Genomic DNA, 25,578 nt, shown 5'->3' on the forward strand with positions numbered 1-25,578 from the left:
TCCATGATTTTTAATGAAATCTCAATTTAATTAGGTTTCGAGGTTAGAACAGAGCAGTCACAGACTTTATATCCCAAAAACCCCGAAAATTCCACCAACGGGAGAATTATAATATACGCCGTGACAATCCGGATCCCGAAGGCGGGCAATTTGCGGGGTAGCACAACCAAGATGCCAGAGAACTTGAATCTCGCCAGATATTATACCGAGAAATTTCTACTTCCTCGAATTCAATTGCAAAATTTATCGGGTTTATTCAAGCCGATGCTCAGGTGCGCCATGCATCACACTAGATGTTACATACCACCACTTGCAAGTGAACCAACTAGTTCAAATAATGGACACCGGTGGTGATTTATGAATTCAAAGGCTGCATAAATCTTATGCTTAACCTTTTTGTTAAAGTGAGTGGCTAGATAAGCACTAATTATGTTTATATGCCTAGACAGACTGTCCCGCAAGAATCGTAGACACAACTTCCGTGGCTTTGACAAGCTCTTCTTCGTGCATGGGTCTACCAACAACTTGTATACAGCAGGGAGCGCCTTCCACGGCATCTGATTCGTCTGGAGGATCATAATAATGTCAGAAGTAGTCGTTCAGGGGGCCCAAAATCACTCACATCGTGGCTTGTACTCTACGTCTCGCACGAAGGACGCATCTGCAAGTTTGTTTGCTTTCCCATGAGGAACAATCGCCGCCGGGTACTGGGATCAGGTTAGTTGAAAGGTGTAATATATCAATAAAATACAGACTCACGTCTAAAACGTTCCATAGTACAGTATATGGTACGAAGCCAAATACATCATGGGGTTGGGCAGTCCCTGGTACCCAGGCATAATAATTGCATCCACTTTCGACTTCACCATGATCTCCCGGAACTCTTCTTTGAGTTGATTGCGTTGCTGATTCAAATCATATAGACCATCCAGTGATAATGGGGCATATTCATACTGCATGTACTCATGGGGTAGCGAAGTCGATTTCAATGCAGGTATAGTCGGCTCGCCGCTGGCAGCAATGTGCTGAAATGCAGTTCCAGATGGGTCCATTGCAAACATGCGGAATGCCAGCGCGCAGGCATCCTTGATGGATGGAGTTTGCAACGGAATTATCTCATGCCCTGCCAGGCCAAGCTTTTCGCTAGCTTCTTTGAGTGTTCGCAAAACAGGGGGGTGAAGAGAGGAAATGCGGGTCTTCTTGGATAAGACCAAGTCTCAGTCTTGCTTTAGGCTTCACTTCGCGCCACGGGGAAAATATGGCCGTCGAATCAAAGTTCCAAGGGTCATAGTTAGTCACGGACTTCATGAGCAGTTCTAAGTCACGAACGGAGGTAGCCAAAGGACCAGCACATGCCCTGATTCCCAGCAGACCTTTTCGAGAAGAGCTGGTCTGGCCACCATACGGAATTCGATCTGCAGATGGACGTAGCGCGAAGGTGCCATTGCAGATAGCTGGAATTCGAATTGATCCAGCAATGTCTGTTCCAATGCCGAGTACCGAGCCTCGCATAGCAATCAGCGCTCCCTCTCCGCCTGACGATCCGCCCGCATTGAGGTTTGATCGATGTGGATTGAGTGCGCGGCCGAACACATAGTTGTGCGAGTCAGCGGCCTTTAGAAGTCAGCTTTGATTATGATAGTTTCCATTCACTGTTGGCTCACCATCATGGTCTGCGGAATATTGGTCTTCACGTAAGGAATGCCGCCAAGCCTGACGATGATCTCGACGGCAGGCGAGTTGGATTCAACAGGGCCATTCTTGATGAAGGAGGTGAATCCGATAGTAGAGCAGACACCTTTGACGTTGAAGCAATCCTGTGGGTCATTGTTAGCAAGCCATTATCCAAATACCAACACTGCCTCAGATTCTTGCCTTGAAGCTGATTGGCAGCCCATGCAACGGTCCGACCGGCTGGCCTGTCTGACGAAGATGCTCATCCAACTCCTTTGCACGCTCGAGGGCCTGATCGAAAAAAATCTCGGTCAAGCATCGTGTCTGTAACCTGTCAAACCCCATTTCAAGTCGGAAATTTTGCGAATGGTGTGAGAGGACATACCACTTGCTGTGCGATCGCTGCTCGAATACAAAAAGCCGCGGTCACCTCATAGGCCGACAGGTCTTGTCGATGAATCTTCTCCAAAAGGGATGTCGCATCGTAATTCTCGGTTATATCCAACTGTTTAGGGGTTAAGATCCCGCAACGGCGGGGAATATCAATCACGTTGTTGCTCGCAGTTTCCGATATGTCGGTATAATCAGCTGCCAGACGCCAGGGCGAGGGAATTTGGGCTGAAACTTCAGCCTGCTTCTTCTGAACGAGTACTTTCCAATTTTCAACTGCCATCGTGTTCAATATGTGATCAAGAGAATCTATGTGTATTGGCCGGGCTAATGATTTATAAAGAGTGCGGGGGAAATCGTCGCTATTTATCTTCACTTGAGACTGCCAGCTCAGTCTTATGGATACAAAACTACGGACTTGGAGTATACCAGTAGCGCGATGGGCATTTACTACGAATAGGAAGTCCACCCGCAGTATCGAATCATATATCATATTACTAGAACATCTACTAGTACCCCTTTCTCTTACAATCCATGGATATCCATGGATTAACCTGAATACTCATGTGTCACCCTCGCGCCCAATCAGCGGTTTTTGCGCGGCCCACGCCATCAAATGGCTCTGCAACGCCCCATCGCCATGCTTAAATCACTTCCATAATTCTCGTACTTGCCTAACTAATCCATCGTAATCACCGCGCGGAATCGCACAGTTCCCTTAACCATGGCCTCTGCACATTGGTCAGCACTTGGCCAACATCTCGGCATTATCTGAGAAAGTGACTTACCGAATGCTTCATTAGCCTTTTCTAGAGGGAATGTCTCGATCAGACATTTGACCCCCTCAAGTTCGGTAAATTGGATGGTCTCCTCCGAGTCTAGAGCATGTCCACTGGGCCACCCATGGACGGAAAGACCCTTCGAAATCTGTTCGTGAAGGATTGTTAGCAACAAACCGCGTATGAGGTATCGAAATAACAGAAATCTGAGAATAGGAACCCACCATTGCCAACGAGTCAAATGGAACCTCTCCCGCAGCTAAAAATTCTTAGTATAATGTGCATTGAATAGGAATTTTCTGTGGACTTACTAGCGAGGAGAAGTAACTTTCCAAGAGGCCCAAGTCCCTTCATCAGTGGCGTAATGGCTTTGGCATTCGGCGCTGTCGCGACGACAAGTGCCGCACCACCGAGTTTCAGCAGTGCCTCAGCAGGATCTTCTTTGCTGCTATCGATGTATTCATGAGCTCCCAATTCTCGCACAAACTTCTCCTTCTGAGCATCCCGAGAGATGGCCACTACTCGGAATCCGAATCGGTTCGCATATTGAATGGCTAGATGACCCAACCCTCCCAGTCCTTGAATAGCAACGACTGATCCAGGCTGGATATTGAGGCGTCGCATGGAGTTGAAAACGGTCACTCCAGCACACAATATAGGAGCATATTCAGCGGCAGATACATGCGTTGAGATGCGAACCCCAGCCTCGGCGCGCAGAAGGCAATATTGGGCATCTGTGGGGGGAGACTTGATTAGTCTGAATAGTATGATCGCTTTAATGCTGGGTCTTACATCCGCCATCTTTCGTGACTCCATTGATGATGCCCTGATCACACATTTGAAAGTTACCCTTGCGACAAGAGAGACATGTGCCTGTTTGCGTATTTCAGTCAGCACCAGAATATCATTGAGACTGAATTGTCATTCGGGAAAAACCTACCGTCGTGGCCTCCATGCCATGGCCCACCGATGCGATCGCCAATCTTCCATTGCGAGACGTTGTTACCGATCGCAGCGACATGACCAATTATTTCGTGGCCAGGAACGACGGGGCTAGTGTCGCAATTCCAGTGAGTAAGCTATTCACAATATTTATTATGAGAAGCCACTTCGAACTTACAATTTTCCCTTGGCCCCATAGGCTTGCGGGATATGATCGGAAAAGCAAACACCACATGCCTGCACCTTCACCAGCACCTCACCAGCTGCAGGCATCGTCAACTTGACGTCTTCAACATGCAGGGGACCCCCCGCCTCTCGAAACACGGCGCGCTTGTAGGAAGATGGCAAAGACATTGTTGCAGTTTGGGGTATTGAGAACCAGGGATAATCTTATTCAGAGGCAAGGGACACGTTTGAAGAAACTGAGTCTAGGAAGACTGAGGGGTGACTTAAATAGTTCCAGATCGGTCAGGAGCAGTTTTCAGTTCATGTAGTGAATGGTGGACGTGATGACAGGTTTCTAAGAAACTCGCGGAGTTAGGTGCCCTTAAGCCGAATCGCTCATCAATGCACTGATGAACAGCAAGATCGCCAATTCCGTCATTCTGACGTGTATACTCTGAATTTCCAAAAGAAACACTTAACAAAGCGACTCAGTGCATGTTCCAGTCAATTTAATTTTCATGGAATAAAGTGCGCCGACGTTCATGAATCATGACTCGTAATGTTCCTAGTTCAACCCAACGCCTAAGTCCGAGGGTGTGCCGGTCTCCGGAAAAGTCAGTCCAGCTGACTACGAGTATTAAAAGCACTTATCCTAGCCGATCAACTAATTGGTAAAAGAAGTAAAAGTATTCTAGTTTGACTTCTCAAATTTCTAGTTCAAGTTCAGAATTGATCCTTATACATAGAAATATCCATGGATTTTGCAGATCAGTCAAGTTTGCATGGGTTGGATGGGGGCATGCCCAGGTGAGAGGCATATATTGCTCCACCTGAATCGTACAAATCACCTTGGAAGGCTTCAAGGATTCACTCCGACTCATCTGTAATCGGACCCGACGAAAAATGAAAATTGTTTTGGTCCGTCCAAGAGTGGTTTTTATCATGGGCCAACGAGGTAAAATGTTTAATTTTTGCAAATATTCATTCTGACAGCCTTGTTTAGGTGGGCAAAAAACCTGTTGACGCATCAATTGTTTCTCTCTGATCAGATGAAGATCATTTTCCAAAGGTTCAGCTAGGCAAGGGTTCAAATCTACTTTACGGGCATCCACCTCGTGATTAGCTGCAGGGCGTGCATTAGATCGGCCTGACTCATGCGAACCCCTCAAATCCTTGGAGCAATCCGACCATGTTTTTTATTCCACCCCACTCAGCAAAATGTCAGATTCAGAGGGGCTTCGGTGTGGAAACGGATGGCGCTCTTCGAGATTTCTGATCATTGGAACGGCCTGTCTGGCCTTGTTCACAGGTATTTGCTCATTCAAGGCTTTAAAAAGGTTTCTTTCAGCCTAACTAATCTATCCTTCAGAAACGCTTCTCTATGGCTTCGTGGTCCCAATCCTGCCTTATATGCTAGAAACTCGCTTGAAACAAGACCCAGATTTAACTCAGCGCACCACATCTGGTCTGCTCAGTGTCCATGGATTTGCGACTCTCATTCTCACACCCCTTGTCGCCATCGCCGCTGATAGGACGCCAAGTCGCAAAACTCCTCTTATCATTGCTCTTATTGTCTGCCTGGGAGGAACTATCCTAGTGGCGCTGACTCCTGATTGTAAGTCTGAACATCCACATCGTCTCGACGGCTTACATTCTGACCCTCACATAGTATCGTCTATCTATGTCGGCCGAATCCTTCAAGGCGTTTCGGGCTCTGCAGCCTGGATTATTTGTCTGGCGATGTTGACAGACTGCGCCAAAGAAGGACAAGTGGGAAGAATGATGGGGCTTAGCATGTCAATCGTCCTATCAGGCACAGTCGGAGGACCAACCGTTGCAGGAGCAATGCTACAATGGGCGGGATATTGGCCGGCCTGGTCGGTACCCATTGGGCTTATTCTAATCAACATCGTCGCGCGGGTTATCACCAAGGATCTGCCAAAGCCATCCGCTACATCGACGCCTCCTTCTAGAGGTGGAGTATCGATAGATGAACAGGATTCACCAAGAAGAGATGTCGAAGCCGCAGAAACATCTCCACTCCTATCTCAATTGGTTAATGCTCATGGCACAACGTGCGAGGATAAAGACGACCCTGAAGATGTTGAAGTATCTTTCTACTACGAAATGCTCTGTGACTGTCGAGTCCTCGCCAGCATTTCAACAACAACACTATACTCAATACTCATCGCAGGGTTTAACACCACCTTGCCCGTTCATCTTCGAACAATCTTCAATTGGGGGCCTTCCAATGTAGGAACAATGTTCCTTGTTCTACGGGTCCCTGCTATTATACTCGGTCCGCTAATGGGCTGGACCCGCGATCACATTGGACTACGATATCCTACTACGGTAGGTTGGGCTCTCTTAGCACCTTTGATGCTCTGTCTGGCTATTCCTACCGGTCCAGAAAACCATGGGAAGGCATTCTACGTTACCTGCCTCACTTGCATCGGATTTGTCACCACTCTGGTTCAGGGAGCGGGCGTGTTACACACAATCAGTAAGCAGAGTACCACGCTGGGCCGCTTTTATTTTGCTTTCTGCACACTTGCATACTGATACAACTCTTTTTAAGCGATCCTGAAGGATATCGAATCGAAACGACCCAATATATTCGGGCCAAACGGTGGTCTGTCGAGGGTCTTTGCCATCAACGAGGTATCTTTCAATGCCGGGCTTATGCTAGGTCCTTTATTGTCTGGTATTTTGTCTGAAGCAGTTGGTTATTTCAATATGAGCCTAACGTTGGGTAAGTCACTAGAAATTGAGGCGTTGCTAGTGTGCTTTGCTGATCATCCTTCAGCTTCGATTTGCTTAGCAAATGCTGTTTTTGTATGGAGGTTCTTCGAAAGAGGGATTGCTCAAAGCAAAAATTGAATATGTCGAGAAGGTGGAAGAACGTCTTTCGTTTTTCTGATGTAGTATGCGATCGTTTTGAAAAAGTTATTTCGGGATTGTTTACTTGCGACATCGATCATAAATCGCTTCCAGGGCACGTTCTGAGTTATCTGCGCCATTCGTTCATATTTTGGATAGCATGGACAGCGCACGACAGAAAGCCATTTGTCCATAGATAAACTACAATTGAATCATTTAGTAATACCGAGTGCTTTCCACCGTATGGGCGACATATTTCGTTTTTACAGGCAATCCGATCACCCATCTTTGCTGAAGACAAGTAAGAGCCAAAATATGCCAGAATGATAGCAGTTATAACACTCGAGGAGATCCCGTCTCTTCCATCGGATACGACTCCCCATGTCCAGGGCCATCACCTTGTAACATGGATTGTGATAGGCCCTGCTCCTCGTCATCAAGCCTACCAAAGCCATCAACACCTGCATTGTCACCTTTATCATATGGGACATCACAACGCGCCGATTGCAGTGCTGGATAGTAACGACGGTAAGAGAACCATGCGATTAGCAAGCCGAGTAAGGACCCAATAGTCACGTCCCAGACGTCGTGGCGATAATCATCTAGGCGAGAAATAGCGATCAAAAGTGCACACAGAAGTGGAATAAATGCCAATAAGCATCTGCCGAGGTCTGTTCGTGGACGGAAGACGTGCATTTGACCGCAGAAGAAACTACATCCCAATTTGTTAGCGAAAAATATCCCGGCACAATCACGCTGGAGGTACTCACAGGGACAAATATCCTAGGCCGCCAAAGGAGAAGCTGCTGTGTCCGCTAGGGAAGCTGCGCCATCCCTCTTGGAGAACATGTTGGTTTGTCTCGGTGCAGACAGTCCATGCGACCAGCGCATTGTCTGGCGTGCCGCGAGATGGCTTGCATCGTGAAAGCAAATCAGGGCGAGGCCTTCCGACGGGAATCTTGACAATGTCCGTCAAGAAGGAAGTGAGCATCAAAGCCACCAGGAGGCCGAGTATAGTCACTTGCGTCCTTTGCGCACCGGGGTGGAGCACGGCTGACCAGGCCAGTATTATTAAGAAAGGGATGACTCCAGCATAAAAGACAGCCCAGACTAGCCAATTGAATCAGTATGAAGTCGGAAAAGAGGAAAAGTGCGATTGGAGGAGCGCGTACTGACGGGGACCCGTTCATGGACAGCGAATGGGTATTGGATGGACTTGTTATCGAGGGAAAACATGCGATGAAAAGGCGAGACAAAGATTTGAATCTGCACGGGAGCAACCAAAATATTAACAATGCACAAAATGGTCTGGAAAGGACAATGAACAAACCAATAGCCATCCTGCAACTAGGAAGCCCAATGCCATATAGTCCGCGGCGTAGGAGCGCTGGGTGAAGCGAGCCGCGGCTCCGGCAAACCCGACACGATGTAGAATGGGAGATGACCCGGTTGATGATCGACTGCGAGGCATTATGATCGAGTCAAGAGAGCACGGCGTTGAGCAGTGGAGGTTTCGAAGATTAAGGTTGTTATGAAGAGCATGTCATATCATATCAGATCACACTGCTCAACCCTAGCATGACAAACTCAGAGGCAATCGCAAACCTCCAAGACTGTGGAGGAATTTCTCGTTCGACAATTCACATAAAGAAGCAAACAAAAAAGGAAGTTGAGCTGTGGAAGTGGGAAAAGTGGAGGAGTTGCGCGGCCTCGCAAGGAAAAGGCAAGAAAGGCGGAAAGGGAAGCGTGAAGCGTGACCTCCTCCGCTCTTCACTCCGTCACTCCTCCACCTTCTCCATCCCCCCCCCCCCCTCCACTCTCCACTCTCCTCTTTCACTCAACCCTGGCATTACATTACATTCCTCCTGTTGGCACTGACACAGTCAACTGAATTACACTCCTACTCTCGTCCGTCATGGACGACCCCCAGCAACCAGCTGTCACGGCGGCCTTCGCGCCCCCACCGCCCTTATGGAAACACTTCACGCGCGAGAACCGCAACAAATTGGAGGAGATCAAAAAAGAAGCCTCCAAAGGGACCAATGGAGAGCCGGTGCGCGACAAGAAATGGTCACCCGCGGAATTACGCGAATTGGAGGTGCCTGCAGAGCTGCGATGTCTGGTGCCGCCGGAAATCCCCACGGGGGAGTACTCGGTCTTTGGTGAACTACAGACTGTGAGTAAATCCGAAGGCTGCTTGATCACACTGGAAGATTGAGCTGACAACCTACTTCTTTTCTTGTTTAGCGGTCCACAACTCTCCCCTCACTCAAGGAACAAGGCATTGATCAGCTCTACCCTGAACCTGCTACCACCCAAGACAAAGACACTGCGCAACCTACCTCCAACCTGAATCACGCCTACTACCTGCTGAAAATCAGTAAATCTCTTCTGCTCAACTTCCTTGAGTTCGTCGGAGCTCTCTCCGTCTCTCCCGAGCAGTTCGAATCCAAGGTCAACGATCTACGCAACCTCTTCATCAACGCGCACCACCTCCTCAACCTCTACCGCCCACACCAAGCTCGCGAGTCCTTGATCATGATGATGGAGGAACAGCTTCAACGCAGCAAAGATGAAATTGAACAGATGGACAAGGTCAAGGCCGAGATCGAGAGCGCTCTGGAACAAATGCAGGCCCACGCTGGAGAAATCGACCCGATCAGTACATCCGCTGAAAAGGCCCCGCCCGCAAAGAAAGATACCCAGCAGGGCCTGGAAGATGCTCGACAAGTTTGGGATATCTTGGACAAGGAGATCTGAAGTGAATCAACCCGACATTCTTTCAGCAACTCTACTTCCTTTCTCGATCATCCGCCACGCCACCAAACCCCAACGAAAGCAGAAATTCGTCATGACCCAAAGATCGACTATGTTCAGATCGCATAATCGGACTTACCCATGCCCTCAGAGAACACGGATACATCCGTTGGGTCGTACTGCGGATACCCATCCTCGTGGCTGCTCCAGTGTATGTCAGAAGTACTCGCAAAGTGTGCAGGAGGACGAGAAAATGCCTGAAATACCATTCAGGATACATATACACACTACAAAATAACGGCAATTTCCTCAGATATGGCGGCCTCTGGCAGCATCCTCGCCGTGCATGACTTCTTCGGCATATACATTTCCGACCAATACCCAAGCGCCTTGTTTCGCTGTTCGATAAAGATAAAGAACAATACCACCATGGACGACCATCGCCCGGTCGCCTCTATTCAACCAAAGAGGGCCAATTCCAATAAGCCCATCTGTTATTCAGAAGCCCCTCCGCTGTCAATCCTTGCTTACGTGCTTTTCGTGGAATTTCCCCAATCCTGTAACCTACTGCCGGTTCAGTGGAAGTTCTTCTGCGAAACATAGTGAACGGTGGACTTGGAGAAATTGCTGCAATCGACGTCGTCTTCGTGTGGGTGGTGGATGGGCGGAGTGAGACAATATCTCTAGCTTTATCATCCTATAGTAGGAGACATGTACTGCTCTTAGTCAATCGCATCTCTATGAAGCTATCTATTACCTATATACTCCTAGTAGACTTTCTTGATATCAAACTAAGTTAGAATGTCATCATTAAGCCCTGTGGATCCACGGATCTAACTTTTCCGCTTACTCAGCGCATGAAGGCTACTCTTGACGAGAATCCATGATTCCTCCTATACTGTACCTTCTTCATGCATTCTGACGACGAGCCTCGCAAGCGCACGGCGCGTGCCTGCGACTCCTGCTATCGACGGAAGGTTGGTGGTCTAGCCCCTTTGCACTTGGTTCTGGCCCACGCCACTAGTAAAGTTATATACGCGCTCGGGACCTGAATCCATGTCATTGGCATTCTTTCACGCCTAGCGGTATATTTTGTTTGCTATTTTTTACACCATTTCATTCAATAGTTCAGGTGCCTTAGTAAGTATGCGCTAATGGGGCTTGCTTACAGATCAAATGCGACGCGGCCCAACCGCAATGTGAATGGTGCTGCCACCATAACTTGCCTTGCACCTACGATAGAGTGGTGACTCGAAAACGAAAGACTCGGGATGATGATGGGTATGTCTTTGGCTTTAATCTTCTATTTAGAATTATATCTAGGGTTTCTTTTATTACTCTCCACAGATTGAATTACTAACCATATCGATAGTGCCCAGCCCAAGGCCTCGCGTCTCTCGGAACGAATCAGTCGTATCGAGCAGGCTTTAGCCAACAGCTTCCCGGAATTAGATTCAGGTTTGAAGCCTCCTGCATATCTGACGATTCTGTAGCTAATTTGAGGTAGCGACGCTGGATTTCTCCCAGATGCAAACATTGGATGACAACACAACTGCGAGCAGCTCGCCTAGTACAACAAGCAGCCACCTTCCCTCTGCAGTACCATCTACAGTCGGCGTCCATTTTGCCGGACGTGAGCTGGGCGCGATTAGTCTGCTCACGGGTATTCCTTTCCTTCTACCAGAAGGCCAAGAATGGGTCCAGGCCCGCACAGGCCAGACCATCTCGCGGGATAACCTCAGTCCAGCCCGAGCACCGTGGGAAAAGGAGCGCGGACAGAGCACTAACAATCTTTTCAACAATCTTTCGAACCAGAACATGTTCGAACTACCCGATTTGCGAGTCTTACGACTCTATCTTGAGGCTTACAAGAAATCATTCGTAATGCAACGTCTATTCCCCGTCGTGGATCTAGATCTATTCGAGGAAACGATTATATCGGCCTACAAACAGCCACACTCTACTTTCAGTCACGGCCAGGCTAGTAGCCGCGCATGCGTTATTGCTTTTCTGGCATTTGTCTCTCGTCTTCCCCCAATCAAGGAATTCGTGATGAACTCCCCGCTGGGAGAAGTAGACTATGATGCCCTGGCTATCAAAGCCCAGTTCTTTCTCACGCAGGTATTACAAGAGCCTGCGAGCTTGGAAGGGGCACAGGCAGTCACCAATCTGGTGCGTATCGGAGATCTCGAACCGGAGGTTCTTAAGATTATAGCTGACCGGTTTTAAAGACTCTCTTCGAGCTTTCGTCCGGAAACATGCGGGCAACCAACTACTTCGCTGCGATCGCCGCCCGTTTCTTATTCATGCTCGGTGCCAATCTTGGTAATCCCCCACAGGGTTCTCAAAGTATTCGTGCAGGGAAACGACATCGGTCTCTTCGCAATCTTTTCTGGATTTGCTACACCCTCGATAAAGACATTTGCCTGCGAACAGGTAGGCTCTTCACATCTATCTTCCCATCCAACCTAGCACCTAACTTCGATGATAACCCCTCTTTCATCAGGCCAACCACCTACAATCGCAGACGAGCATTGTGACTTGACTCTACCACCAGGATACATAGAGCGAGCCTTCACCGACCCAGAGAGCGAAGAATCGACCAACATTGACCCGATATTCCCATTCGATTTGAGACTCAGTGTGATCAAATCGCGAGCACATAGCGCATTGTACTCGGTAAGCTCTCTGAAAAAGTCTGACGCAGACTTGTTAAAGTCAATACGAGAGTTGGACGATGAGCTGGAAGAATGGCGCGCAGCAGTCCCAGCGCATTGGCGCCCGACTATGTCCTTTGCACAGGATGCTTCGGATCCAAATGTCAGCATGCACTCTGTCATGCTGCGGATGAACTATTATCTCTGCATGTCCATCATTCATCAGGCGAGTAGTCGGTGCAAGGCATGGGTGAATGGAAGCGGGGGGTTGGTTGATGGAATTAGTTCCAGTCTCACATTGTCCGTTGAGGCCAGTCGATCGACATTATGCTACTTGGAATCTGCAGAGCATGTTCTAGTTGATGGAGTCTTTTGGTATGTTGCCTAGTACTTACCTACCATACGAAGTGCCCACTTGCTAATCGAGCTTTATATAGGACGCTCATATACTATCCCATATCTGCTCTTCTTACGATTTTCTGCAGCATTCTTCAGAATCCGCTCGATCCCCGCTCGCGTGATGATATGGGTCTTCTGAGGGTGGCAACGGTAATGATGAGACGTATTTTCACCCGCAAATTGCCAGAGAACGAAGCAGCCCAATTCAGGATAGTGGCCGACTTTGTGGTTGAACTGAAAAGACTGGCAGAGTGTGCCATCGATAAAGCGTGGCGCGAGCAGAGTACCGGCTCGCTTTTATCTAATTAATCTGCGACACTTGGAGATAATGGAAGGGTAGACTGGGGTGTGGTTTAATTGGGATCGTGGTGAGAGAGATTGGTGGACTGGATGCACCAAGTATCTTCATCCTCAAACATTAGAATTTGTCCTGCTTTTGTTTTTCTCTCTCCCCTTTTTGCTACTCGGAGTTTGGGTGCTGAGCAATGAAAGAGGGTTTGATGCATGGCGTTTCTATTGCGATGCCAAACACCTACTAGACTTATTCTACAACCAAGCACAAAATCATAATGTACCACTAATAACCTTGGAAAGGATATCTCCAACGGACTTTCTCATACTATTGGTAGGGAGAATATTAAGCCAACTTGAATGTATACCTTACATTTTCCCTAGTATCCACAGGCAGATTGCATCCGCATTAGAGGGATAACAAGCTTCGAATCTCGTATAGAGGCACGGACCATATAGCTAAGATCATTAAGCATCGCAAAATTCCATTACAAACACAACCAGGCTAAAAACAAGCATCCACATAGAAGAAAATTCATTGGAAACCGTGCAGTTCGCACAGAAGACGAAATGGGGGGGAATATAGAACGGAACGACAAAAGATTACAGGATATCGCTCAGCAAAATGCAAAACACGCGCATCTCCAACGACGAGTCCATCCATTCGAGTTTCTCGCCCAACGCAATTCAGGAGGTGGAGTGAGTGACAAGAGCACCCCACCCACGCCTGCCATCACCACTGGCATGCCTCACATCACGGTACAGATACAACAATCACACTCCTCATCACCACAATCACATCCGAAGCAGGGCTTCGAGACTGTCTTGATAGGCCCTTTAATCGAGCTCCCAGAAGCACTGGAAGGTAAAGTCCAGTTAAACGGATTCGAGGCAGCGGAGATCATCTTGACTTGACTTGACTTCCCGACAGCGGTGGAGGTCGGAGGGTATCTAGCGGGTCTAGATTAGACTTTATCTTTAGTTAGCAGAGTCTCAAACGCTAGGCTGAGATGAATCGGACTCGAACCTGGACGTGGGTAGAATGGGAATATCTTAAGGCAGAAACTGGGGTCTGGGAACTGGGAACTGGGAACTGGAATATTATACGATCGACCAGAACCGCAAACCAATGGGCAAAAAAGGGGTGGGAATGAAACGAGAAAAAGAGCCGGAAGAAAAAAAGAAAAAAAGATAAACCCCATTATCAGGCCAAGATAATTAATGGTAACAGCCCTATAGCGTCCCCGCAAATTGGAATTGAACCGAAACCACCGAGCAGGCAGCCATTTATTTTCTGCGCGCGTGAAGACCTCCCGCCACACACGTCACAGGGTCTAAGTGGACTGTGTGTACTACGTAGGTTAAGGTGTAGGGAAGTGGTAGAGGCTGGACGATGAATTGGATAATAAAGGAGATATCTAGGGGTGTCATGATGCAGGTGTGGTGATGGCAAGTATAAAATGTGGTAAGGCTGCAGTGCCCAGGGAACGGGGATATTTACCAGGTTTACCAGGTTTACCAGGGTAAAGCCGAAAAGGAACTTGGATGCGCCAAGGGGTTAGTTCAAAGTTTAGTTCGATTTGTCTCAAATCATCTGGGCACTCGAAACACCAGACTAAAAGAACAGTTCTACTCCGTACAGATCTACACAGAATCCAAATTTCGTCTCGAAAGACAAGTCAATTGACCTATATACAGCAACAACTTTTGTACTATTCATCACTCATCGCGGAATTCACCGCTCCTGAGACGGGGTAGGGTATCGTCTAGTCATCTCGTGTTGGGGGAAATCCTCCAAGTCTATCCATTAACATCCAAAGTCATAAAAAATAAATAATTCATCAGGCGCAAGCCAATTCAGCGAGAAAAAGGCTTTACAGCTGCTCGACCCAGGGGGCGGCGCCGGCCTGCATCTGGTTGAGCCACTTAACGAGCTCGATGAGCTCAGCACGGCGCTCATCCTCGAGCTGGTCCTCGTCACCGGTCAGGACGGCCTGGAAGACGGGGAGCAGTTGAGGGGTGAGCTCGCGGATGGTGGCATCCTCCCACTTGTACATCTGGCAGATCATGCGGTACAGGGGCTCGTTCTCCTCGAAGTCGTTCTTCAGGGGAAGAATGTTGACCAGGACGGGGAGGACGTCCTTGGTGGGGACGTTCTCGCGGCTGCGGAGGATCATGCGGCTAATGCAGCCAGTGGCGTTGTCCTGCAGGCGGGACACGTTCATCGACAGGCACTGCTCGAGGCGGCTGAGGATGGTGGGGTATTCCTTCAGCATCTCAGCGTCGGACTGGGAGTGCTCGACCAGGCGGCCGACAGCGTAGGCGGCGTTGGAGCGAGTCTGGGGGTCCTCATCGTTGAGACGGTGGAGGAGGAGCTTGAGGAAGGTACCGGTGAAGGGGGTGACGGCACCGCCCATGCCGTTGATGCACTCAGCGATGACACCGACGGAGGTGGCACGCTCAAGGGACTCGCCGCTGCTAGCATAGCGGAGGATGGTCTTCTCGAAGACCTTCCAGAGCTCAGCGAAGCTAGAGCCGAGAGCGGCGGCCATGCCAGAGACAACGTCAAGGGCGGTGTCGATGACGACCCAGTCGAACTCGGAAGTCTCTTCACCGGCCTCAGCGGTCTCCTCCTCGGGACCGAACTCGAGCTGGCAAGGGTGCTGCTTGGTGATGATGTCAGTGACCATCTGGATCACGTTGTGCAGCATAGTCTCGTCAGCGATGAGAGCGGGACCGCAGAAGCGGAGGTTCTCAGCCATGTTTCGGTTGATGTCGGCGACGGTGGCACTTCATAAATCAGATCAGTTAGCATATGGTCAAAACCAACGATCAGAAGCAGCATAGCCAAAAAATAGTGAAGGACAATTTCAGATACAGAACGCCGTTTACATCAATCGCGTCTTTTTGCGCGTCAAAGTGAGCTGGGTTAAGCGAGATGGATCATCATGAAAAGGGTGTGCCTGGAGGCAACGGAGTAATGGCAAAACAAAACAAAACAAAAGCATTAGAACGTACCGGTCATCTTCCTCAGTCCACATCTTGACGGTGGCAGTCATGAGGATTTCACCAAACTTCTTGACCTCCTTGGCGGGCTGGACCTGAAGGGGCAGACCAGGCTGCCACTTGGCCATCTGCTCGGTCTCCTCAGCGATGCTGAAGAGCATAGCGTAGGAGCGGTGGAGAGTGCTGATGGTGCTCTTGCGAACACCCTCGTAAGGGTGCTCAGCAAGGGGCATGACCTGCTCGATGGTCTTCTCGAAGTAGGGAAGGAAAGAGCTGCGAGTGTGGGTAATCAGATCACCGATAACCTCAACGGCAATCTCCTTCTCCAGGGAGAGGGGAGTGGTGGCGGTGATATCGTCCCAGGCATCCTCATCGTCCTCGAAGTCGACATCCTCGATCTCGCCCTCAACGTCATCCTCATCGTCAGCGGAAGCGACCTTGACCTTACGGCCAGCAACGGTCACCTCCTGACCAACAAGGTCCTTGGCGGCCTCGCCGAGCTCAACCTCAAGGTCGGTCTCATCCTGCTCAATACAGGCGAAGAGGCCGTTGACAACACCCTCCAGGAAGGGGAGAAGTCCTCAGAGTAGACCTTGGCCATGGCACCCCAGAAGATGTAGGTGCTCTCCTTGAGACGGGAGTGTCCCAGGTGGAGAGCCTCCTCGGTGGCGCGCATGAGGGGCTCAACGTAAGGCTGGTAGCGCTCGGGTCCAGCGGCAGCAGCCATCTCACCCATAGCGTCAGTAACACTAGCACGGAGATCAAGCTCCTCCTCGCTGTCCTTGACGGCAGCAAACTCCTGGAGCAGGTGCATAGACTCGTCGAAGAAGGACAGGAAGGAGTCACCAGCGGAAGAGGCCAGAGAACCAAGAGCACCGGCAGCGAGAGCCTTGATCTTGAAGTCGGGGTGCTTGAAGAGGTTGTGCAGGATGGGGACAAGCTCAGCCTGGTAGGGAGCAACGTCCTTCTCGTCGAGACCGTCAACGACGGCATCGATGGCGCTGATACCAGCCTTCATAATGTCCATGGTAGGGCCATCCTCCTCCCCGTTGTACTCGGCCATGGCCTTAGCCAGGTTCTGGAAAAGCAGGGGCATCAGGCGCGCGTGCTCTTGGCTGAGGTCCTCGGCGAGGTCATCGGCCAGGCGGGCAACGGCGTGCAGGGAAGCCTGACGAACCTTGGACTCGGAGTCGGCAAGGAGCTGGAGAACCATGGGGAAGATCTCGTGCATCTGGGTGCTAATAAAGTCGGGAGCACCCTCAACACACATGCCCAGAGCCATGATACCGGCGCGGCGGTAGTTGGGGTCTTGGCTGTTGAAATACTGGCCGAGGGCCTGTAGCAGAGGAACAACGATCTGGCTGGGGGGGAAGGCTCTGGGCGAGCATATCCAACAGACCGAGGGCGGAGCGAGCAGGGGTGATCTCGTCGTCGATAGGGGCATCATCCAGCTCGGTAACGATGTGCAGAGCAGTGCGGGTGAGCTGCTCACCAATGCGCATACCCTGGATCTTGAGCTTGCGGTACTGAACAGCCTGCATGAGGAAGCTGATGGCCTGGGTGCGGACATCCTCATCAACATCGGTGTTGGCAGAGATCTCGTTCATGAAGACGACGAGGTCCTTCAGGTGAACAGTGAGAAGGGCGGGGTCGCAGCCGAGCAGGGTCTGGAAGACCTCGAAGGCCTGCATGATGCGGTCGTCATCACCGGAGGAGATGGCATCCTTCAGGATAGCAACCATGGAGGGAACGAGGTCCTGGAAAGCCTTGGCAGAAGCCATATCTTCCTCCGAGTCGAGGTGCATGGCCAGCTTGCTGAGAGCAAGAAGGGTGTTGATTCGGACCTCGGCGCTCTCGGGGTCCTGAATGGTCTTGCTGAAAAGCTTGAAGAGGTCAGAGAACTTCTCCTCGAAGCCCTCACCAAGAGTCTCCAGGATGGTGAAGAGAATGTAGATAGAGACGGCACGCTCATCCTGGTTGCCGCCGTCGGCAGCGCGGAGAAGCAGGTTAGGCAGGTCAGCCCACTCGCCATCCTCGAGATCAATCTTGGCCACAGCGGAGATGATACGAGCAATGGAGTGACGAACCAGGGAAGAGCTATCGCTCATCGAAGAGCGGAGCAGCTGATCCCGAACCTGGGGCTTCTGGTCCTCGGCGACCTTCACCCAGTGCTTGTTAACGTTACCGCGAGCCTCAACAGCCGCGAGTTGACGGAAGTGAGGGTCCTCATGGCCGGTAGCGATCTGAATGAGGAGGACGAAGGACTCGGGCTTGGAGTAGAACTCCTTTTGCAAGATGCCGGTAGCTTCCTTAACATTTCCCTTGGAGGCTGGAGGACGCAAGGAGTCAGCGACATTCATCTTCAGTGGGGGATCAGGGTGGTACATACGGTCAAGGACCACCTGCAGCTGCTGCAGGAATCGTTGCTGATCCATAATTGTGTGATATGAGATCGAAATCAGAGATTTCTTCTTTTAATGTGTGCGTGGAAGGTCGTTAAAAAAATGTCCCAGGGCCTCTTTATGTGAAAGAAACGAGGCTAGAGGGACAAATACAATGAGCAGCTTGTCTTCGACAAACAGCTCACTTTTTTGGGGGGTATCAAGATAAACGAAAAGGAAAAGGAAAGAAAAAGGAAAAGGAGAGGATGGTGGGGGAGAAGAAGAAAGAGGGAGGAAGCAGAAGTATTTGAGGCACGGCAGAAAAAAAAAAAGTCGTCAGGGGTGGGATGGCTGCCCAATCGAGTTTAGGGCGGGCCCGAAAATTTTGCTGGAGCGCGTTGGAGGTCCCACTGCTTCTGTTGGTACTGGGACGCGCCGAATCTTCTGGTTCGCGATGGAATTAAGTTGATTGTTTTGATGGGGTGCTATGGGTTTTTGCAATTTTTTGTTTCTTTTTAAAAAAAATATTCACTTCATTGGTTGGTGAGTGGTGCTGGGAAAGAAACACACCCTATACTACCGAGATTGATTCAATGATATACCCGGAATGACCAATTCATATACGATGGTCAGCTCTGTAGACAAAGCAATGATGTAAATGAAATATCCCTAAAACTCCTCCACCTGTTCTGTATAACTCCAAAGCCCAAAGCCGGAAAAGTCCCAGCCAGCAAGTTGACCAGACCCAACAACCATGGTAATAACTATGAAACAGAGAGCGGAAGATAAAATGCAAGACACCGAGAAAGACTAGCTCAGTATTCGTCAGAGTCATATTCGTCATCGACCAGCAATGACCGATAGCCTCGAGAGGCAAGATTGGCTTCCAACCCGCCATCAGACGCGGGATCAGAATACCCTGGAGAAGAAAACGTTAGCAAAGATCCACTAGCTAGGACCCAATGTCCGATGATGTCATGTACGTACCTCCACCACCAAAGTAGCTAAGAGCTACCGGCAGGAAGATGAGGGCGTGGGTGGCGGCAAAGATAACTAGCGCCAGCCACACCCGGAAGTAGTAGATCTCAAAGATCTTGCTGCGCGTAAACGCAAGAACACAGACTCCTAACAACTTCGTCACGGTGATACCACTAAAGACACTGCCGCCGACATTGACCAGGGCTGTCCAGGCGCGTGCATCCTTGCCGTGGAACTGGGTAGGAGCTTTCGCCAAAAGAGTTGATGAAGGGAACATGAAGGCACGCGCAATGTGAGCACAGAACTCGACACTAATACCCACGCAGATCACCAAGTTCACCAGCGAGACCGCATTGAGAGACACGCCGGCAATGGCCATGGTGCCGATGATATCGACCACCGTCATGACCACCGTCGTTGTTACGACTGCGCCGGTAGCAATGGATCCCAGAATGGCCGAGGTCAGGACAAAAATGATAGCTACCGCCGAGCCGAGGAGCGTGCCCGTCAATTGTACGATAGAAACGTACTGGTCGAAGAAGATATAGAACTTGGAGTAAGGGAAGACGTTGATCTTGTGCTCCCGAGAGATATCGTCTGCGATGCGGCGGGCGGCGATATAGGCCTGGATGAAGTCCTCCTGGCTACGCAGAGCAGTATGGCTGGTGCGGTAATGACTGGCACTGATCGTAGTATGTTCCTCGTCGATCACCAGTGCATTACTATAGGGTGCCTTGCCGCCAAGGGGACAATTGGCAGTGGTGTCAGCTTCAATCCACTTCTCGGCGTAGTGGATAAACTCGGACCCAGTCGGCATTCCGTATAGGGTGATGTTCCAGGGAGGATCACGGCCGTCAAAGCAAATCTTGCCGTCTTCCTGGCAGCAGTCCTGCTGGGGGTTGAGCCAGTAGAAGAAATCGTCGAGCCAACTGGCGGCGGATCCGGAGAGGTAAGAGACATTGGAACGCTTGGATTCCTGCTCCAGGATAAATGGCAAGGAGTACTCATCACAGTTGGTAAATCGCCCGCACAATTGTTTTTGATGGGATCGCTCGGTCACATTTACATCACGGGTGATGAAGTAGACAGGAGGCCCAGTGCGGAAGTAATCATAGAGGTCGTTGAAGTATGGGATCAGGTACGAATCGCTGGGAATGGCGATTCGCTGGTCCAATCCAAGTGGTACCTCAGGGATCAAAGCAATTCCCGCTGTCAAAACACCCAAAAAGGTGATCACAACAGCTGCCTTGACTCGGCGATCCAAGATAAAAGGCGCATATACACGGCGGATAAAGCTCTGGAGAGTGCTTTCAGCCTCCTCATCGTCATATATCTGATCTTCGGGTAAACCAAATGAGGTCGCTTTGCGCACAGTGAGGCAAGGGAAGCAGTCCGCGCGAAGGCTCTCGACTCGTCTCTGATTAAGAGAGAGGACCGATATAAACATTGTCACTTGCAAAATAGCATTGATGAAGACAGCGCCGGCGGCATATGCGGCAAAGTTCTTCACAGCGGGCATTCCCACAAACACGCCCAACGCGAAAGCCACCGTCTCAGTCAGAGCAGAGAGGAAGACACTTGGTCCAATTCTACCCACTGCACGTGCTACGCGCTCATCGATTTCTTCGTCGGGGTAGCTGAAGTTCACTCGCTCGAATTCATGGACGATCAAGAAGATATTGTCGACGCCTACTGCGAGCACAAGGAATGGAATAACTTCAGCGATGATCAAGGTGGCTCGCACACCCGCGGCCGAGAACAATCCCACGGAGGCAGAGACAGACATCAACACGATCACGATGCCAGCGATACCCAGTGTGAATTTGGACTGGACCAGCGCATTGGCGGGGTTATGCAGGAGAGATCGCCAGGTGACAGTGACAGATCCCAGGGCGAGAGATGCATACAAGAACATGATCACGTAGCTGATAACCACAATCTTTGCATCCGTGTTGGTAGACTTGTTCAACTCCTGCTCCAGGCTGATTTCGGTATTGAATGATACACGCAGTCCCCGCTCAGCAGCTTCTTCCTGGACGACATCGAAAACACGCCTAAAGCTATTTTCCCAGTCGATCGCTTTCTTCTCCCCTTCGCTCCCTTGGTCGTGATTATTCACTACCCAGGTGACGATCAATGCCTTAGCATCCAGCGCGTTTTCACTCTCATCGTACCCGCCCAAGATCATCTCCGGCTTCAGGGGCTGTGAGAAGTCCGGCAGACAGCTCACATCGCCAGGCGATTCTGTACAATGGCTTAGACGATCCTCCCAGGTATCCGGATCGAGATTGAACACCGAGCCACCATAATAGCCAGTCAAGGATTGCACCACACAGGCATCACCGGTGGGTTTGAAGCAAACATCATCTAAATTCAGGCCAAGATCGAGCGATATCATCCTCCGCACGCGAGACTCAACATCAAACCACCAAACGAGCGTGTCATAAGTCAGAACTGGGCCAGTTTCATTGACCAAGAACGCCTGTTCGGCTCGGTAGAATGGCCCAAAGTTTTCATCGAAGTAGGCTTTCTCTTGTGCTGCAGCTGACGACGGGCTAACCCACAGACGGACCGGGTCAGTCTCAACCGTGAAACGTAACCAGCCTAAGCTAAGGAGGACCACAACGACAAAACTTGAGACAATGGTGATGGCCGGGAACCGTGCTGAAGCTCCACCAATGCGGTGGAATAAGGCAGACAGTAGCGAGTTCGGTTTATATACTCCCTGCGGTTGTTCCATATATCCACCACGATGAACAACTTCACCCTCATCCTCGTCATCGCTAGGAGCCGGGTCTTGCAGTAGGCGAACACGTTCAGGCTTGCGGAACCGATGCTCTTTGAAAGTGACGTAGCTTGCAAGACTCATGACTAGTAGCAGGAAGGCGGAGTATATGATGATAACGGCGAAAGACAGGCATGGCAACAGTCCAACATGGCAGCTCTTTTCGGTTGACACGGCAGGCAACTCGGGGCAGACATCTGGACAATCGACGCAAGAGCAACGATATGCCTTGTCGGGGTCATTGCAGGCCTTTGGCTGAATCGACAAGGGCTTCATGCCCTGTTCGTCATTGCGTGGCTCCGTACGAAAGTTGATCTGGAACGGACTGCCAAGAAACTTCTTGTCGCCCAGGAACTTCAGGAACTGTGGGTAATCCTTCGCGCCGCCTCCGATAAAATCGATCGCTTTACCGCCAGAGGCACCATTCTTCACGTTCTTGCAGCTATCGAAGAATCCGCTTTGGTATTCCTCAGACCAGACGTTATCGATCTCCGTGACGAGGGTCTTCCCTGAGCTATTCTCTTCCGTTTGCGTGACATTAACGAATAGTGATTGGTCGGGCGAGCAGGTGAATGTGCAAAAGATGTTGAAGAAGTTATCTCGGCAAGCTGGACAGGAGGCAATGATGCCCTCTGCCAGTTTGAGGTTGGAAGACAGCGCATCAATCTACACGCAGTTGACACTATTAGTATGGCTATTATAGAAGTAAAAAAGACATCCGCAACTTCTAAGAATCACGAAGTTCTACTTACCTGCTCCTCGAGACAACAGACTGGGCCGGACTCCCATTTCGGGCCGCACAGGTTGACAAGCTTCTCCCGCACGGGGTCCTCCAGACCCTTCGCCCGTCCATTATCGGGGCACGGCAGTTCCCCACCAAAGATCGACTGTTTCCCACACTGGCCCCGGATCGCACATCGGCCCTTCTCGTGGATCTTTGTCTCGCCTTGTGCGGCGGCGAGCGTCGGCTGTAAAGCAAGGGAGGAGAGCCCGACGAGCGCGGCGACGAGGCTCAATTGCCGCATGGTTGTGAGAGCGTGTTGATGACTTTAACGAGTGTTTCTCTCTCTTGGTGAGTTGAGAGGTCTTCTTTTGTAGTATAGCGAGTTGTTTAAGGTCGTTCAGAGTCGGTGGTCGACTATGCGCCAGTGGGGCATGGGCATGTGTGAGGGATGGTCGCGAGACCGTGTTGAGAGCGTGTTCAGGAGTGACAAGGTGAAAGGAAGGAAAATCCCAGAATACAAGGAGAATTCAGGGGATATCCAGACCTGCGACGACTTGAAGGAGGAGGAAGAGGACAAGGAACTTGAAGGCTAAGACGGAGCTAAGGGAGAGCATGACATGACGTGGACGGGGCCGAGGCGGATACAAACCGGGAAAAGCGGGTCAACCCCAAATTCAAGTTTGCTCTGCAGGACAGTCGGGCATCTATGGTGATTACTATTATCCATGGATATTTTACAATTTACCATGTCTTTACTTCTGCTTATGGATCAGTTGATGGGGTTCTTTTCGATCTAGTCTGGTTTACAATATTTCCCAGCGGCACTCATCAATATCTGGATTAAATAAGGTAGCCTAGATTAATATGCCCTTCATTGAGATATTTATTCCCTCCAACAAGGACAACCCCCAGAACTACTAGAGAGGCCGCCGAAGAAACGCACCGGGTACTTTTATAAACATAACGCCGGGCACAAGAGATACATCCAACAAGAATGTCTGCATCGCCGATCTAGTTAGCGATCAGGACGCATTAAATGAAAGGAAAGGTCTGGAGAGAAAGGAAAATGATATCGTAAAAGTTTCAAACATAACCATGGACGCTGTTTTCATAAAGGCGTCTAGTAGCCCTCATCTTCAGCCTGCTGATAGATGTGGCGCGTCCGCGTTGGGTCCTTGCGCATCGTCTGGCCAGACCCGGTGAATCCCACTATCAAGAACAATTAGTTAGTGTCAATATAACACACGATTACCAGCACGCAATCGGCCCAAAGAATGATAAGTTAAGAAAACTAGAACATACCTCGAGCGTTAACACCGTCGCCGGTGCGGAACATGCTATCCTTCTTGCCAAGCTTGCTCTTGCTCTTGCCCTTGGTCTTGGCCGCAAAGTCCTTCCACTTATTCTTGCCCTCCTCCAGCTCGCGGGTCGCCTTGACCTTGCGGGGCACCTTTGCCGGACGCGCATCACTCGCTTGGGGGGCCTCATTGCGAGCCTGATTGGCCAGCGTTGGGTTGATATCGGCGGCCGCCGAAATCACGTTAGATGGCGCGGGTGAGGGAGACGCCGAACTGCCTGAAGGACCATCAGCCTTGCGCTTGCGATTGTCATTTCCCTGGACGGGTCGGATGTCCTTGGAGGTCAGGTTCTCCACAGTCGCATAGGACTTGAAGGAAACGAGGTAGACGGGGTTGCTGGCGGAACCGGTGATGGAGGTGATGCGGGCGGGATAGAAGGAGCCGTCGCCGGAGACCCAGCGGGCGAGAACGTGCTCGTTGACGGTGAATGAGGCGGGTTGTGAAGGGACTATCTCGTCTTTGTTATCTGCAGCTGGTTTTGAGGCATTGTCTTTTTTCCACGAGTCTCGAGAGGCGGGCTGGGCTTGCTGGACGGGCGCGGCGGGCTTAAGCTCGGCAATGGCAGTTTCGGTGAGAGTTATAAGTTCTTCGAGTTCAGTTTGGAGACTCTGCAGTTCCGTGTTATCGGGCTCTACCTGCAAACTTGACTGGACAGTTTCAAGCTGGACCGAGCATGTTAGTTCTGGTTCTGGGAGGGTTGCGGCAAATTTTGGGTCGGGGGAGTTTACCTGAAGCTTGAATTCTTTGACCTCGGCCTCCAGGGCTGCGACGTCAGACATTGTGTTGTGGGAGGTTGTTTTGTTCCGGAAGAACAAGGGTTAAAGGAAAGGGGGGATGAGGAGGGCAGAGTTGGCCGCGTTGAGTGAGGACGTTTGATGGCTCCAGCTGATTTGATTTGATATGCGGAGGCCGTTGAGATTCGCAGATCACGTGATGGTTCCGATCTTATTCTCTCATAAGGTACCCTAAGGTACCTTAAGGTAGGGTATTCTGGCTAGGAGATGCATTCTAGTATGTACTAGGTACTAGTTACTGGTACTACTACTGGTAGTTGAGATTCTGGACACCTCGGTATCTGTGGTCTAGACTGGATGGAGAGACATCTGATATTGGGCAAGGGATCCAAGGATCTTTGGAATCATAGACCCCACCTTGGGGCACCTTGGCTACCTAGATAGGGTCGTGGGTGCCTAGTACTAGTAGTACTAGTACTGCATACTACGCTGAGTGGCCTGATTGCAGCTGGCACGGGCAAGGAGTAAGATCGACCGGGTGCATGCGAGGAGGTCGGAGCATATTCTAGCCGGGGGCCGAGTGGAAACGTCATTTGCCACGAGGTGGGTCCAAGAGAGTAACACTCCGTAGTACTATATGTACATATAAACTTGAAGATAATTAGGACTAGTACTGGT

General features: G+C 50.3%; 10 protein-coding genes across 10 annotated transcripts; 4 read left to right on the forward strand and 6 right to left on the reverse strand.

Annotated features, from left to right (window-relative positions):
• Window positions 1-441: 441 nt before the first annotated feature.
• On the reverse strand, window positions 442-2,347 carry N7509_001557 (Amidase; the record flags this gene model as incomplete). Its single annotated transcript, XM_056626194.1, has 8 exons — window positions 442-566; window positions 623-707; window positions 752-761; window positions 832-1,199; window positions 1,240-1,614; window positions 1,665-1,817; window positions 1,912-1,998; window positions 2,060-2,347. The coding sequence occupies 8 exons, from the start codon at window positions 2,345-2,347 to the stop codon at window positions 442-444; spliced, it is 1,491 nt and encodes a 496-aa protein (XP_056491989.1).
• Window positions 2,348-2,742: 395 nt separating this feature from the next.
• On the reverse strand, window positions 2,743-4,139 carry N7509_001558 (alcohol dehydrogenase; the record flags this gene model as incomplete). The annotated part of the gene is made up of 7 exons (XM_056626195.1): window positions 2,743-2,795; window positions 2,853-2,991; window positions 3,068-3,102; window positions 3,155-3,577; window positions 3,636-3,716; window positions 3,784-3,896; window positions 3,964-4,139. 7 exons carry the CDS (start codon window positions 4,137-4,139, stop codon window positions 2,743-2,745), a joined length of 1,020 nt encoding a protein of 339 aa, XP_056491990.1.
• A 1,029-nt stretch (window positions 4,140-5,168) lies between these two features.
• N7509_001559 (uncharacterized protein) lies at window positions 5,169-6,512 on the forward strand (the record flags this gene model as incomplete). Its single annotated transcript, XM_056626196.1, has 3 exons — window positions 5,169-5,259; window positions 5,320-5,565; window positions 5,620-6,512. 3 exons carry the CDS (start codon window positions 5,169-5,171, stop codon window positions 6,510-6,512), a joined length of 1,230 nt encoding a protein of 409 aa, XP_056491991.1.
• Window positions 6,513-7,163: 651 nt separating this feature from the next.
• Window positions 7,164-8,301, reverse strand: N7509_001560 (phosphatase PAP2 family protein; the record flags this gene model as incomplete). Its single annotated transcript, XM_056626197.1, has 4 exons — window positions 7,164-7,542; window positions 7,601-7,940; window positions 8,003-8,096; window positions 8,161-8,301. 4 exons carry the CDS (start codon window positions 8,299-8,301, stop codon window positions 7,164-7,166), a joined length of 954 nt encoding a protein of 317 aa, XP_056491992.1.
• A 444-nt stretch (window positions 8,302-8,745) lies between these two features.
• On the forward strand, window positions 8,746-9,590 carry med7 (mediator complex subunit MED7; the record flags this gene model as incomplete). The annotated part of the gene is made up of 2 exons (XM_056626198.1): window positions 8,746-9,006; window positions 9,078-9,590. The coding sequence occupies 2 exons, from the start codon at window positions 8,746-8,748 to the stop codon at window positions 9,588-9,590; spliced, it is 774 nt and encodes a 257-aa protein (XP_056491993.1).
• A 1,168-nt stretch (window positions 9,591-10,758) lies between these two features.
• On the forward strand, window positions 10,759-12,952 carry N7509_001562 (putative C6 transcription factor; the record flags this gene model as incomplete). The annotated part of the gene is made up of 6 exons (XM_056626199.1): window positions 10,759-10,868; window positions 10,960-11,045; window positions 11,095-11,759; window positions 11,819-12,023; window positions 12,094-12,619; window positions 12,682-12,952. Coding segments are annotated over 6 exons (1,863 nt in total), but the record flags the coding sequence as incomplete, so codon positions are not given.
• A 552-nt stretch (window positions 12,953-13,504) lies between these two features.
• N7509_001563 (uncharacterized protein) lies at window positions 13,505-13,849 on the forward strand (the record flags this gene model as incomplete). The annotated part of the gene is made up of 1 exon (XM_056626200.1): window positions 13,505-13,849. The coding sequence occupies one exon, from the start codon at window positions 13,505-13,507 to the stop codon at window positions 13,847-13,849; it is 345 nt and encodes a 114-aa protein (XP_056491995.1).
• Window positions 13,850-14,808: 959 nt separating this feature from the next.
• N7509_001564 (putative importin beta-4 subunit) lies at window positions 14,809-18,375 on the reverse strand (the record flags this gene model as incomplete). The annotated part of the gene is made up of 4 exons (XM_056626201.1): window positions 14,809-15,724; window positions 15,953-16,500; window positions 16,533-17,301; window positions 17,336-18,375. The coding sequence occupies 4 exons, from the start codon at window positions 18,373-18,375 to the stop codon at window positions 14,809-14,811; spliced, it is 3,273 nt and encodes a 1,090-aa protein (XP_056491996.1).
• A 761-nt stretch (window positions 18,376-19,136) lies between these two features.
• Window positions 19,137-23,109, reverse strand: ncr1 (sphingolipid transporter NCR1; the record flags this gene model as incomplete). Its single annotated transcript, XM_056626202.1, has 3 exons — window positions 19,137-19,240; window positions 19,309-22,750; window positions 22,837-23,109. The coding sequence occupies 3 exons, from the start codon at window positions 23,107-23,109 to the stop codon at window positions 19,137-19,139; spliced, it is 3,819 nt and encodes a 1,272-aa protein (XP_056491997.1).
• Window positions 23,110-23,928: 819 nt separating this feature from the next.
• Window positions 23,929-24,945, reverse strand: N7509_001566 (tudor domain-containing protein; the record flags this gene model as incomplete). Its single annotated transcript, XM_056626203.1, has 2 exons — window positions 23,929-24,017; window positions 24,111-24,945. The coding sequence occupies 2 exons, from the start codon at window positions 24,943-24,945 to the stop codon at window positions 23,929-23,931; spliced, it is 924 nt and encodes a 307-aa protein (XP_056491998.1).
• Window positions 24,946-25,578: the final 633 nt, after the last annotated feature.

Source organism: Penicillium cosmopolitanum (assembly GCF_028827165.1).
Source record: "Penicillium cosmopolitanum strain IBT 29677 chromosome Unknown utg000004l:1.0-4361866.0:1.0-4365735.0, whole genome shotgun sequence".
Taxonomy (NCBI): Eukaryota; Fungi; Ascomycota; class Eurotiomycetes; order Eurotiales; family Aspergillaceae; genus Penicillium; species Penicillium cosmopolitanum.